Source organism: Gobio gobio, assembly GCF_949357685.1.
Source record: "Gobio gobio genome assembly, chromosome: 14".
Taxonomy (NCBI): Eukaryota; Metazoa; Chordata; class Actinopteri; order Cypriniformes; family Gobionidae; genus Gobio; species Gobio gobio.
Window position 1 is genome coordinate 9,543,674 of NC_137107.1, and position 16,314 is coordinate 9,559,987.

General features: G+C 40.9%; 1 protein-coding gene across 1 annotated transcript in view; it reads left to right on the forward strand.

Moving 5' to 3' along the window:
• The window catches only part of stc2b (stanniocalcin 2b), a 28,227-nt gene extending 18,778 nt beyond the window's left edge, over positions 1-9,449 (forward strand). Inside the window, exons 2-4 of the mRNA XM_079835135.1 lie at positions 3,246-3,388; positions 3,618-3,829; positions 7,626-9,449. Coding sequence (XP_079691261.1) covers positions 3,246-3,388; positions 3,618-3,829; positions 7,626-7,998 — 728 coding nt within the window. The 3' untranslated portion in view covers positions 7,999-9,449. The remainder of the gene's footprint in view (positions 1-3,245; positions 3,389-3,617; positions 3,830-7,625) is intronic.
• Positions 9,450-16,314: the final 6,865 nt, after the last annotated feature.

Genomic DNA, 16,314 nt, shown 5'->3' on the forward strand with positions numbered 1-16,314 from the left:
ATGAACCTAATTAACACACACATTTCCCAGCATCCCTCCTCCTCACTTAAAACTATTCCTATCCCAATCTGGGATGGGGGGGAGGGAGTACTCTGGGTTCGGGCCAAATTCCGAGCTCGGAGCCCTCCTCTCGGACAGCACACCAAATACGCATAACCTTTACTCTATTTAATTACATGCAAGTGTGAATTTCATTTTAAAGTGTAGTGTTAGAGAGTGGGGACAGGTAACAAATGCTATTTTTGTGTGTTTTGGGTATTTTTTTATTAATGTTTTAAAATATATATTTTACATTTGCAGTTAGAATAATGTGCTGGACACTTTGATAGTAAGCGGGTAAGTACATTTTATTTATATAGCACATTTAAACAGCAAAGCTGACCAAAGTGCTGAACGGACTAAGGAAATTTAAATAGAAAAAAAGAATAACACAAAATAGTAGACCGACAATAAAACAATACTAATTCAATTAAAACACCTGGGAGAAGAGATACACTATATTGGCAAAAGTTTTGGGACACCTGCATGAACTTTAATGACATCCCATTCTTAATCCATAGGGTTTAATATGGAGTCGCCCACCCTTTGCAGCTCTAACAGCTTCAGCTCTTCTGGGAAGGCTTTCCACAAGGTCTAGGAGTGTGTTTATGGGAATATTTGTCCATTCTTCTAGAAGCGCATTTGTGAGGTCAGCCACTGATGTTGGAGGAGAAGGCCTGGCTCTCAGTCTCTGCTCTAATTCATCCCAAAGGTGTTCTGTCGGGTTGAGCTCAGGACTCTGTGCAGGCCAGTCAAGTTCCCAAACTGTTCCCACAAAGTTGGGAGCATGAAATTGTCCAAAATGTCTTGGTATGCTGAAGAATTAAGAGTTAATTTCACAGGAACTAAGGGGCCAAGCACAGCCCCTGAAAAACAACCCCACAATGCAGTCATAAGTCCCGTTCTCCTGGCAACCGCCAAACCCAGACTCGTCCATCAGATTGCCAGACAGAGAAGCGTGATTGGTCACTCCAGAGAACACGTCTCCACTGCTCTAGAGTCCAGTGGTGGCGCGCTTTACCCCACTGCACCCCACACTCTGCATTGCACTTGGTTATGTAAGGCTTGGATGAGCTGCTCCGCCATGGAAACCCATTCCATGAAGCTCTACACACTGTTCTTGAGCTCATCTGAAGGCCACAGAAGTTTGGAGGTCTGTAGGTCTTGACTCTGCAGAAAGTTGGCGACTTCTGCTCACTGTGACCCTCAGCATGCACTGACCCCGCTCTGTGATTTTACGTGGTCTACCACTTTGTGGCTGAGTTGCTGTTGTTCCCAATTGCTTCCACTTTGTTATAATACCACTAACAGTTGACCGTGGAATATTTCGTTTTGAGGAAATTTCACGAATGGACTTATTGCACAGGTGGCAGCCGATCACAGTACCACGCTTGAGTTCTCTGAGCTCCTGAGAGCGACCCATTCTTTCACAAATGTTTGTAGAAGCGTCTGCATGCCTAGTGCTTGATTTTGACACCTGTGGCCATGGAAGTGATTGGAACACCTGAAGTCAATGATTTGGCGGGGTGTCCCAATACTTTTGGCAATATAGTGTACGTTTTCAGCCTCTTATTAAAAATGATAATAGAAGGTGCAAGGCGGATGTCCAGTGGCAATTAATTCCATGAACGAGGGGCAGCGACTGAAGTCTAGTTTTTAAACAGGATCGAGGGACATACAAGAGGAGTCTATCAGAAGATCTTAAAAATCTGCTAGATGAATGTGGGATAAGAAGGAGCTTGATCATTAAGAGTTTTAAAAACCAACTATATCATTTTTAACTGGATCCTAAAATGGACCAGGAGCCAATGGAGCGATGCTAAAATTGGGGTGACATGGTCATCTTTCTTTGCCCGGGTCAAGAGTAAAAAGTATTCTTGTCGCTTCATAACATTAAGGTTCAACCACTGGAATCACATGGACTATTTTAACAATGACTTTACTACCTTTCTGGACCTTGAAAGTGTTTATTAAATAACGTCGGGTAGTCTATGGAGGGGTCAGAGAGCTCTCGGCTTTCGCAGATGAACGAAGGTCTTGCGGGTTTGGAACGACATAAGGGTGAGGAATTAATGACAGAGTTAAAATTTTTGAGTGAACTAACCCTTTAAAGCAACCTTCATCCAAACCCTTGATTAATAATACAAATATTTTATTTCCATGCATATTTTTACTTATAATTGTAACAGAGTTTGTAGTTATGGGAAGAAGGAGGCGGGAACCGGCCAACGTTTAAAGACTTCAATCCAAAATAAACACAAAATGAAAGTAAAAACGGTAGCTTCCTCGCGGACGACTGCCGCACACATAATAAAACGTAAACAAAACAGCATAAAGTCCAGGCCTGGTCCTCTCTCGTCCTTCACTGTCGTCGCTCCTCCTTTTATGCTTCCGAGCTCCTCCTTGAGAGGATTCAAGAACCACCACTCGCACCACTTTCTCACGGCTCTCGCTCATCCTGCTCGTCACATACCCCCATCGCCCCTCGCAGTCTGGGGGGTACCCACGAGACTGTGCTCTACTCCCCCCCAGTCTCGGCGGCCGCAGCACCTGGGGGTAAAGACGGACGAGATGAGAGAAAAGGAGACAGAAGCACAAGGAGCGACAGAGACGAGAGAGTGGAGAGAGGAAACAAATAAAGAAATCTTGGTCCAGTTCCCGGACACACCGCCACTCGGTCCTCAGCCAGCCGAGATGCTCTTCCTCGCGGTGCCATGTGATGGTACTGGACACTCCTCAGTGGACGGCTCTATCCTCCTCCGCCCCCTGGCGGCTGGCGATGGCTCCTTCCCACGTTCCCTGTTCCTCCCGTTCGACAACCTTTAATCAAAAAAATAATCAAAATGAAAGTAAAAACGCACACACACATAGTAAAACATAAACAAAACACAACATAAAGTCCAGGCCTGGTCCTCTCTAGTCCTTCACTGTCGTCGCTCCTCCTTTTATGCTTCCAAGCTCCTCCGTGAGAGGATTTGAGACCAGTGTGGCACGCAGCTGGCGCTCATCTTCAATCACACACCGGCCTCGCACCACTCTCTCACGGCTCTCGCTCTCCCTGCTTGTCACAATAATGTCCTGGGGACAGAAATGGCACCCATTCTGTGGAATGGCCTACATACACCCCTTAAAACTGAAACATTGTCAGGCAATTTTTTTCACTGTAAATTTTATGTGCTACTTTCTTTCTCTCAACCGTTCTCCAGCGGAGATTCAGCAGTGTCTGGTGAACGCAGGTGATGTGGGCTGCGGGATGTTCGAGTGCTTCAACAACAACTCCTGCGAGATCCGCGGACTACATGACATCTGCATGACATTCCTCCACAACGCAGGCAAATTTGACTCCCAGGTATGATCCTGACTTATTCACTCAAACCACAATATGCGGCTTATGCACACTGTAATGCTATTAAACATTTAGTTGGAGTGGTATCTAGCCTGCTTTCCACTGAGACCTACAGCACCTCATCACTATGTCCATATCATTAGAAATACTTGAGCTGAAATCATCTTGCTCAGCGTTTTGCCATTAACTGCGTGTGCACCGGGTTTGATGAACGACTTGTGCATCGCCGCAGGGAAAATCGTTCATCAAAGAATCGCTGAAGTGTATGGCCCACGGACTGCGCCACAAGTTCAGCTGCGTCAGCCGCAAGTGTCTGGCCGTGAAAGAGATGGTGTTCCAGCTGCAGCGCGAGTGCTACGTCAAACATAACCTCTGCTCCGCCGTGAGGGAGAACGTCAATGTCATGGTGGAGATGATCCATTTCAAGGACCTGTTTCCTAAAGGGTGAGTTCTTCAATATAGGGTTGACAAAAAATGATATGCCAAGTTTTTCTGGTACTTTATCGATAGCAATATTTAGACAATATTTTGTTTCTGTTCTGGTGTCTTTTCTGGTTTAGGACTTTCATATTCTATGCGGTGGTTGGTTCACAGCATTAAGGGGTGTTATTTGGCACCTTAAATTGATTTCCTGGGGCATTTTTGCCTCATTAAAAATAAAGGTTCTTTATTGGCATCTATGTTTCCATGAAGAACCTTTAACATTAATGGAATCTTTCCATTCCACAAAAGGTTCTTTAAGGTAGGGACACACCAAACCAACGGCAAAGAATTAGCGCTGATGAAAGCCTTGGCCCTGTCCCAAATGGCACCCTAAACCCTTGCAGTCTTCCGATGAGTCTGCACTTTCGTGACGTAATGCTACTTTGACTATCAGGAAGAAGTCCGCTGCAGAGCTCGCTTCAGTGCAGGCTTTGCAAAAGTGCGCATCGAGGGGACATATCGACTGCAAAGGGGGCGCTCATGAGCAACCTTCTGAGACCTAAAATGACAAATGGGACACCCTACGCTTTAGTGGACTTAACGGAAACGAGCCCGCGACAGCCACTGTAAGTCCACAAGACCGAGAGTGCACATGAAATGGGCCTGTCTTGCCGCCTCGTGTCGCCTGAACACACTAAAAGGACTACATGCGGCTGTCAACTAGCACACGCGCTATGCACCTGCGTGTAAAGGAGGTAAATATCTATTTAAGCAGATATATTCGTCATTCAGAAAGGGAAAGCAAAACTAAGACTGCAGGTATACAAACCATAAACAAAGCAGCACTTACTTACCGTTTGAATATCAGTCACACTCACGGTCTTACTCTGGGTCCGCACTTTCGTGGCGTAATGCCGCTTTGACTGTTGGGTAACGTCCTCTACGTAGCTCACAAACTTGCGGGCTCAGCTGAAGTGCACATCGAGGGCGCATGATGGCCACAAAGGCGCTCACGAGCACCCTTCTGAAACCTAAAATGATGAATGGGACACCCTACGGTCTCGTAACGGGCACGTGCACGCGGCAGCCATTGTAAGTCCACAAGATCGAAAGTGCATAGAAGTGTGCCATTTGGGATCCAGTCATTCTCGTGCACTGACTCGTTCGCTAAGCTAAACAGCCAATCAAAGTTATTTCATCAGCAAAAAAAAAAAAAACACGATGGCGTCTGACTAGAGCCAACAGTGTGGAACACACCGAAAAACTAAGTTGGCCGACGCTCAAAAACGGCCTGACGTTGCCCGATTGTCGGCTTAGTGTGTCCCGAGCTTTAGAGTTTTAAAATGTTCTTCACACTTAGAAAAAAAATGGTTCTTTTAAGAACTGATCGCTGAAAGTTTCTTTGGGGAAATAAAAATGGTTCTTCTATAGCATCACTGCGAAAACCCCATTTGGAACCTCTATTTTTAGAGCATAATGACAATTTTTTCTAACTTTATTAGATCAAATTCTTACCAATCAAATAAAATCTGTATCAACTAAAATACATTTTTGCAGTGCAGAAGTGGAACAGAATCTGCATTTAGATATATTTACGCTGAAATCACAATTGCATAAATGAGATTGTTTTAAAAAATATATATTTTTAATATTAAAAAATGAAATTATACTTTTAAGTCACCATGAAATCACAATTTTTTATGGAATATTGCAGTGTTTATTATAAATGATTTATCAAAATAACTTCCCCTCCCTCTTGAAGCGACATCTCTTCTTTTTTTATTGGTCGAGTAGCAGTTTCACCGGGATAAGTCACAATTAGAAAAAAAAAAGACTTTTGCAACGTCCGTTTCATGCCGACTTGAGTCATTCATTCAACCGATTCATTCAGGAACGAAGCAAATAAAGAATTTATCTGTTCAAAAACGCTGATTCAATCCGGAACGAAACTCTGTGTTGCTCAGAGACGCACAATAGTTCTGCTGTGGCTTTGGTTGCAACTATTTTCATTGACAACATAGAGCAAAACAGACAATATTGCGTCTAAAATGTAACTTGCAATATTAACTTAAAGAGGTGGTTGATTGTAGCCTGACAAGCCAGACCCACATCAAGATGTTAGGTCTGGGAACACACCTTTGGCAGGGCTCAATCCGAGGGGCGGGATAAACGGTTGTCTTTCAAATTCCCTCTGTACGCAATAGTACAGCGCTACAACCAACCAGAGCAACGGAGAAGGTGAAGCGGAGCTAGTTGATAGATTAAACTTTTGTCGTATCCAGTCGACAAAACTTCGAACACATCTTCCTTTCTTAAAGGGTTAGTTCACCCAAAAATGAAAATTATGTAATTAATTACTTACCCTCATGTCGTTCGACACCCGTAAGACACATTCATCTTCAGACACAAATGAAGATATTTTAGTTGAAATTCAATCGCTCAGAAAGGCCTCCATTGGCACAATGCACTTTACACTCTCAAGACCCTTAAAAGGTACTAAAGACGTCGTTACAAAGTCCATCTCACTACAGTAGTTCTACAATAACTTTATAAAGTGATGAGAATAGTTTTTGTGCGCAAAAAAACCCTAAATAACGACTTACATCATGATGACCGATTTCAAAACAAGGCATCATGAAGCTTCGAAGCGTTATGAATTAGTGAGTCGATTCAGCGGTTTGAATCGCCAAAGTCACGTGATTTCAGCAGTTTGACACGCAATCTGAATCATGAATCGACTCACTGATTCAGAACGCTTCGAAGCTTCATGATGCATTATTTTGAAATCGGTCATCAGTATATAAGTCGTTATTTAGGTTTTTTTTGCACACAAAAACTATTCTCGTCGCTTTATAAAGTTATTGTAGAACCACTGTAGTGAGATGGACTTTGTAACGACGTCTTTAGTACCTTTTATGGGTCTTGAGAGTGAACCGTGCATTGTGCCAATGGAGGCCTTTCTGAGCCATAAGATTTCAAAAAATATCTTCATTTGTGTTCTGAAGATGAACGGAGGTCTGACGGGTGTCGAACGACATGAGGGTAAGTAATTAATGACAGAATTTTCATTTTTGGGTGAACTAACCCTTTAAGAATGACTTCAGTGCCGTTCTTTGTTCTTTTCTCAAAGAAAAGCTTAACTCCAAGTCTTCCAGAGTCGCGGCCAAAGCCTCGAAAGACCGCTGTTCGCCAGCTTCTTTGTTTACAAGTAACAGGCGGAACCGTCATTATGTTAAGCCCGCCCACCGACTCTATACACGATATGATTGGCCTGACCAGAGTTTGGTTTTTCCAGCTCACAAGCCAACGGAGAGTTGCTAGACACCTTGGCTGCAAATGACATTTGCTGCCGCTAGGGTGAATCTAGATTTCTAGGCTAGTTTGACTGCCCAATACGTAAAATAAGTGATGTCACGAACCCAGGAGGAAGCTTGTGTAGTTCCTTCCAGCCGTTTGTTGTAGTCCTGAAAAAGCTATTTCTGTAAAAGAAAATATCTCCCTTTGCTTTGAACTTTGCAGATGTTGTTTATTCTCAAACAGCAACATTACACACCAACTAAAGTTTAAACAGTGAAATCATAATCAACCACCCCTTTAAAAGTCCATACTGTATGTCAAATTTACAATCGTGCCGATATTTGGGGGAAAAAAATGCATGCTTAAACGCTTTTGCAGACATACTCGATAATACCAGCTAATTGTTTAAACAACAATTACAATATCATAGACACTACATTTCACACACCTCTACTTCAATATCAGACGCGAGTAACAGTGTTTTCTCCTTTCCCAATGGTCTCCTCTCCGTCAACGAAAGGCCCCACGTGGAGTTGGTGAACATCCTGTTGGGATGCGGCGAGGAGGTGCGCGTCGCCATCGGCAGGCGAATACGAACTCAGTGCGAGCAGAACTGGGGAGCTCTGTGCGGGAGTCTGAGTCTCTGCGCCCTCGGAAAGGTGGAGAACCAGGCCAGCTCCACCCTCGCCCCCGTCCCAGATATCACCACCACCCCACCGGGAGCCAACGGCAACTCCCTCCCTCCTGCGAGCCTGCTTCTCCCTGAGGCGGACGGGGAAACAGTTTGGACGCTCACAGAAGGAGACGAACATCAGTCCTCGGGTCCTCAAGACAACGCTTCTGATGCGGAAAAAGAGCTAAAGAGGTCTCTGAATGCCACCAAGAGGAGGTGAAGGGAAGGGGCGCCTACACTACAGGTCAAACGTTTGGAATAATTAAGGTTTTTTTTTTTTAAAGAAGTCTCATCAAGACAGCAAAAAATACAGTAAAAACAGTAATATTGTTCAATATGTCAATATATTTACTTTTATTGTCACGTGATCCTTCAGAAATCATTATAATATGCTGATTTGCTGCTCAAGTATTACCCTTCATTGTTGGAGCTAAATTATAAATAATGGTTCTTATTATTTAACATTTGAAACCACGCTACATTTTTTCAGGATTCTTCGAGCTCAAAAGAGCAGTTATTTAAAATGGAAATATTTTGGAAAATTATAAATGTCTCTAGTGTCACTTTTTATTAATGTAATGCATCCTTGCTGAATTACAGGATTAGTTGACTTCAAAATTAACTTTTCCTGATATTTTACTCACCCACATCTCATCTAAGATGTTCATGTCTTTCTTTCTTCAGTCGAAAGGAAATTTAAGTTTTCTGAGGAAAACATTCCAGGATTTTTTTCCAGATAATGGACTTCAATGGCAACCAACGGTTGAAGGTCCAAATCAATGCAGTTTCAAAGGAAGGGCTTCAGAGGCTCTGCACCATCCCAGACGAGGAATAGGGTCTTATCTAGACAAACCATTGGCCATTTTCAAATTAAAAAAAAAATGTATATACTTTTTAATCCAAATAGCTCATCTTGCTCTGCTCTGCGACACACCACGGATTGTGTAATCACGCCGGAAAGGTCACGCTAGATGTAGACAAAAGTACCACCCCCCCATGTTTACCAAGCACTCGTGCGAAGACTAACACAAACATCCTTTAGCAAAAAAAGGTAAAACAACGATGTCGGACGTTTTTGAGGTTTCTTGGTCTTCCTAAAAGACTACAGTATGTTTAAAACTCAGCAGCCAGAGTTCTCACCTCCACCAGGCGCTCTTCACTGGCTACCTGTGGCATTCACTTTAAGGTCTTACTTCTGACATTTAAGGCATTAAATGGTCTTACACCTCCATTTTTGTCTGACCTACTCCACCACTAAACTGCCCGGTCCCTCAGATCATCTGAGCTTGGTCTTTTGCCCACTCCTCGTTTCCGGTTGTCCACTGTAGGTCATGTAGTGTCAATGCTCCAAAATTATGGAATTCACTTCCCCTACCATTACGTGATATCTCATCTCTGTCTACCTTCAAGACCCAGTTAAAGACCTTTCTATTTCTAGAGCTGCCACTAACGACTATTTATATATTGATCAATCTATCGACTAATTCATCGATTAATCTACCGACTAGTCACAATCATTTGCGACAATTTTGCTTAAGGGCTTGTTTACATTTATACTTTTTTATAGTACACTACTGAAGGCCAACGTTGCAAGTTAGATAAAATGTTTTTGACAAAATGTAAAACTAAAAGATTTGTTTTAAAAGGTACAAATTTGCAAACCAACATGACAAAAAAAAAGAGAATATCAGCAAATACTTTTTATATAGAATGGTGTTTCCAAAATTATGACTTCGATACGAGACCAGACTAAAATACCTCAATACCGATACTGAGTCCATACCATGGCAAAAAAAACTGAAAAAGTAATTGAAAAATATGACAGAAGTTACTATTCATTGTTTTAGGGTTTAAAAACCCTAAAAACTCACTTGGCCGGCATGTTCCTGCCCTGCTTCACACTGAATATTAGGTCCGTCCCCGATTTCTCATTCAACTCTGCATACGGCTGCGCGCACTTCAGGTCAGAGTCCGGCAGTTTTCTGTTGCTTTCTTTTTCCAGAGCTGCGCATATATATTGGACTGTTCAGCTTTCATTGTTTAATGAACGGTGGAAGCAGAGCTCACACACACGGTACTTTCGCCTACGTCTAGCGTGAGCTTTCCAACGTGATTACGCAATCCGTGACATGTCGCAGAGCAGCGCAAGATGAGCAACTTAGGTTAAAAAGTATATAAGCGTTAATTTTTTTTAAGAAAATGGCCGATGGTTTGTCTTGATAAGACCCTATTCCTCGTCTGGGATGGTGCAGAGCCTCTGAAGCCCTTCCTTTGAAACTGCATTGATTTGGACCTTCAACAGTTTTGTTGCCATTGAAGTCCATTATATGAAGAAAAATCCTGGAATGTTTTCCTCAAAAACATAATTTCTTTTCCACTGAAGAGTGAAACACATGAACATCTTGGATGAGATGAGGGTGAGTAAAATATCAGGACGTTTTCATTTTGAAGTTAACCAATCCTTTAGGGTTTCTACAAACATATTAGGCAACAAACATTGATAATAATAGTCAGAAATGTTTCATCATATCTGAATGATTTCTGAAGGATCATGTGACACTGAAGACTGGAGTAATGATACTGAACACAGAAATACATTTTAAGATATATTCAAATAGTAATAATATTTCGCAATATTTCTGTTTTTTACTGTGTTTTTTAAGAGAAACTATGATTCCAAGCGTTTGGGCTGTAGTGCACAGGAAGGCTCGCCCAAGGACAAATAAGCTGCAGTCTCCAGTGATTCTATAAGAGCACCAGCGACGACAGGGTATTTCAATGTGATGTTAGATTTCCAGCTGCCATCGGTCATTCTGTGAGAACATGGACTGCTACCGTATTTGATAGGAGTCTCAAATATTTCAGAGGCGTTTCACCCTTTGTAGATGTATTTGTCGATTGTGGACTAAGTGCATTCCCCAGACTCTTCAGAAAGCTTAGAGGGAGTCTGTCAGCCTGCAATCCTGAATAGCATTATTACAAAAACCGGGCCTTGTGTTTTTGTGATCACATCATTCCATAAACTCGGTGTTTGTCTGCTTTGGAGCCTGGCCATTTGGGTGAAGCTCACAGAAACATGGGTCACATGTCACCTCAAAATAAGAAAGGAGTTCTAGGCTATATGTATTACGGAGCCCCGCACTTTTTTGCATATCCTGTGGTACGAATTAAGAATGAATTCTCTTGTTTTGGTCAATTGTGGCCGCATTAATTAGTTTTGATTTGGTCAACTAAACCAAGTGAACAAATTATTACAGTGATTTAGTAAAACGATGGAACAAATGATTATATTGTGTGCATGATTTACTTACAAGGGAAGAAATGAGTCAAATGTGTTGATGTATTAGTAAGCCGTGGGTATAAACTGATAATTTGTGGGATAATTTTTTTACTCTGCATGTCATGTGAGGGGCTCCGTAGTTCATTATATATTGATATATACATATAAAAAACATATTTAAATAATCAAAAGTTATTTATTACACTACCGTTCAAAAGTTTAAGGTCAGTAAGATTTGTAAAAATATATTTTGATTCAGGAAGGACACATTTACAGTAGCTGTCAAAAGTTTGGAAACATTACAATGTTTTACTGCTTTTGAAAGAAGTCTCTTCTGCAAGACAACATTTATTTAATCAAAAACACAGTAATATCGTGAAATATTAAAAGAACAATTTTCTATTTGAATTGATTTAAAAATGTAATTTATTCCAGTGATCAAAGCTGAATTTTCAGCATTTCTTCAGTGTCACATGATCCTTCAGAAATCATTCTAATATGATGATTTGATGCTCAAGAAATATGTATTATTATTATCAGTAGCTGTGTTTCCATCCACCTGTTTTTATGCGCATTTTGGGATATCGCATCAAAAAATGCTGAAATGAAACGCCAAGATGCGCATAAATTCAAAAAATGTGCTTAAAAAACACGTATGCGCTCGTTTGAGTCGGATAAATGTTCTATCGGATACGAAAACATGCGCATAAACAACGATGGAAATGCATTTACTGAATAAATTCCTCGATGCATAAAAAAATTCATATGACTTTTGCGATGTAACAGCATAACTGTACTAACCGGCGGAAAAATCTTGTTTGCAAAGCATCTGAAATGCTGTTTTGGTCATTCAGAAGTCTGTTGTCAAAGATGCTCGGTAAATTTCCCTCCTGGAACTGTCTTATGCTGCGTTCACACCAAACGCAAATAGAGCGTCAAAATCGCGTCTGCCATTTTGAATCCATTCGCGCGTCCACAGCGAATTGGACGCGCGTTTAAATCGAGCGTTTGAAGCTAAATAGACGCGCGTTCAAGTCGCTCCAGGAGAAATATGTCATAAAACACCACTCTGCCTCTTTTCATTTTCATTACAAATATATATTAAACATTAATAGTCACACAAATGTGGTCCAGGCAACTCCTACATTATCTTCACTGCATGTATATTTAAATATCCTTAAAAAAATAAAGTTATGAAACTTCTCTTTGCAACCAGTCAAAACGATTTGGCAGACAACAAATGATAGATTCATGATTCAATAAATAAACCACAGATTTAAGCTTTGAACTACTACATTCTCAACTGAAAAAGTCTTAAAACTACATTTTGTGACACAATAGTAGTTTTTTTAAATTATGCAGGGTCTCTCATCACGTCACTTTACCACGTGACCGCAGCAAGCAGGCTCCTGATTGGTTAAGGCGGTGCGAATTGACGCCTAAGTTCAAATTGTTCAACTCGGGCGTCAGATGCGAATTCGCTTCAAACGCGTGAATGCACAAAAGAACCACTCGCGCCATACGCTCAATTCGCGTCCGACGTGCGAATGAGGCGGAATCGCATCCATCGCGCCGCGCGAAACGTGTCTATCGCACCGCAGGACCTCCAGACGCACGTCACCGCGCCTTTCCGTTGACTTAACATTGAAATCACTCGCTCCTGACGCTCTATTCACATTTGGTGTGAACGCAACATTACACGACTGCGTTCCCAAACAGCAGCATCTGCCTCTGAAAGCAAGACAACAACTTTATTGAGACGCAAATAATTTATTATATACGAAAATGATTATATATGGTGGCTTCTCCTATGTTTCTTTTAGCGGATGATTAGGTTCTTTTTTTTCCGACTCTTGCGATATTGCAATTTTGCGCATAAGTTACATTCGCAACTTTGGATGGAAACATAGCTAATGTTGAAAATGTTTTTAGCTGCTTAACATTTTTGCGGAAAAGGTGATTCTTTGATGAATTCAAAGTTCAACGAACAGCATTTATTTGAATTTATTAAAGAATTTGCTAAATAGAACCTGAAAATTCACATTCGAGAGAATGGCCTGTGGTTAGCATGCAGTTTGATTGGCATGCTAAGCTATTTAGCATAGGACAACAAACGCAGTGACAGTGGTTTCTCGGGGGCAAATATCAAAAATCGTTCGGTCCACAGATCATCGGAGTCAATTTTGGACAAAATTTGTAGAAGTAACAGAATTTTTTTTTTTTACATTTACTTCAACATGGCGGACAAACAACATTATGGAAAATGACAATTGAGATAATAATTTGTTACATTTATAAAGCGCTTCTCTGGGTACTCAAAGCGCTTTACATGGAGGGAGGGGGGTGGGTGGGAATCTCCTCAAGCACACCAATGTGCAGCACCACCTGGATGATGTGACGGCAGCCATATTGCACCAGAACGCCAAACACACACCAGCTGATTGGTGGAGAGGAGACCGAGAGTTGAAGCCAATCAGTATATGGGGATGATTAGGAGGCCATGATGGACAGAGGCCAATGGGCAAATTTGATACCCGAATCGGCATAAACCAACGAACGCAATGACACAGAAAACGTTTTTACGAAAAAAAAGTATCTCTCTGGAACACTAGGTGGCGCTGTGTTCAAACTTCTCAGGTACCTTCAGGATATGCTGTCGATATGTCAAATTGTTTAAAAGATATTGCAATTTATGACAAATTTCAAAATGGCTGCCCGATGGTTCGTCTTAACATGAACAGAATCGATACACAAGTAATCCACAGACATCAAGCTCACAATTCTGGCAAACTGTTCAAAAGTTAAGCCATTTTTCAGATCCCATGACCTGTTTGTTCCCAAATTTGGCATTCACCCGCAGATCACGGTGTTGATGAAGCCCACCGAGTTTCCTTTTGATTGATCAAAGTTTGGCCGAGAGACAGCCTCTGAACCAATTTTGGGTCAACATCTTTAAACATAACTTTTGAACAAAGATCAAATAAAGTATTTTTCCATCTTTAAGTTCATGACATCATAACTTTTGAACGAAGTCTTTGGCTCGGTCCAAAGATCATCTGAGCCAATTTTCGTAAGAATTGGACAAAATTTGAAGGAGGAGAAGCAGAGAGACTGAATACTGTACTTTCCAAAATGGCCACTACTGTAATGTGCGGAGCTGAGTGTGAATAGTGTGAACTAAATTGAATTTTTCTAGATCAAAAAGTTCAAAAGTTATAACTGTTTCAAATGGGAATTTTTGAGCTGGTGGTGGCGCTATAGAGTTGGTCCAAGAGACTCCAAAGTTGATGATATTACTATTCATCACTACAAGTGGGCCAAATTTGATCATTTTCCTACTTGCGGTTCATAGACTCCCATTGGGCAGCAATATAAACACATTCTTTAGCATCAAATCACAATGATTCAACAATATTTTTGATTAGCATTCTTGTGCATAATTAAACATTTAAAAAAAAAATCTTACTGACCCCAAACTTTTGAACGCTAATGTATATATCTGGAAATTTAGGACCATTAATATGTCATTATTTTCAAGTTAATTTGTAGGGGGAAATTTGCTAAATTGTCAATATTAATGCATTTTACTTTAGAGTTGTTGTTGTTTGTTTTTTTTCAATGGAAATCATTCTTTTTACTTCATTTCAGTAAATAATTGCTGAAAATCTTCAACATTAGTCAGCATTAAGGCAGTTCATCAGAAATGCTTTAAATACTTGAAATAATAAACTCTTTTCAGATTTGAGCTCAGATATAAACTCTTACATGCCGAGTGTTTGATGCCGACATATCTAATATGCAAGATCAGATATTTCATAGTTTTCTTGCTCAGAAGTCAGAGTAGACATTTTTCATACGAGATAAAATCCATGCCTTCTTGGATATATTACAGGCACATGCGCAAACGTTTTGAAATATGATGGAATATGCAGACGGTTGATTTTGGACCTACCTCATGCTCCTGTACTGATATACTGTATAATGTGTTGCATAAAACTATGTGTAGAAATACTAAAAATGTGTCCCCATATTTTCACAAGGCAACTTGGTCAATGCAAACACTCACTCCCTCAGTTTCAATGTGTATCTTGTAGATATTTGTATTTTTAATTTAAATTAATTTCTCCAAAGTTATGCATGAAGTGAATCTTGTGGATTTTGATTTTGAAGTCTGTTTGATTGCAGCCACTATAGAGTGCTGTCCTTTATATACATGCTTGAGCTATTTATTTAGATTTGTTATTTTACTGTTATGTTGTTTAGCATCTATTTACTTTTTCTTTTTAATTTGGGATCTGTATCAAAGTAATCAAATGTATTCACAGAAAAAAATGTTTTTCCACAATAAATTAACCTCATATTCATCTTTTTGGCCTTCAGTGCATTCAAAACATCAACAGCTTATGAAGATTTTAAAACAAAATGACCACCTGGCGCTTGGGTAACTTTTTACCTTCAGAAACCAAAAGCAGCAAGACAACATTTGTTTTGTGCAACACACACACACACACACACACACACACACACACACACACACACACACACACACACACACACACACACACACACACACACACACACACACACACACACACACACACACACACACACACACACACAGAGAGTCATTTTGACATACTGCAGCATCAGACCCAAGCTTAAAGTCCCCATGAAATCAAAATGGCAGTATTTTGGCTTTTAGTATGCATATGGTTATCAGTCTGTTAGCTAGTGTGCTCCAAAACAATGACAAAATTCATATTTAGAGGATATAAGCATTCAAAAATGATTTTGATGACATCACTCTGCACTTCAGCTTCTCATCAGATTTTCTGTCCAATCAAACGCTCTCTAGAATCTGAAGCCCCGCCCCCTACATTATAAACAGACGCTGAAGCTGCAGAAATCGGCCACTTGTTCACAGTTACTGTCTTCTATATGGTGAATGGCACATAGTGCACTATATAGGGAACGATCAGACTGTGCACTATATAGGGGATAAGGAACGATCAGACTGTGCACTATATAGGGGATAGGGAACGATCAGACAGTGCACTATATAGGGGATAGGGAACGATCAGACTGTGCACTATATAGGGGATAAGGAACGATCAGACAGTGCACTATATAGGGGATAGGGAACGATCAGACTGTGCACTATATAGGGGATAGGTAACGATCAGACAGTGCACTATATAGGGGATAAGGAACGATCAGACTGTGCACTATATAGGGGATAGGGAACGATCAGACTGT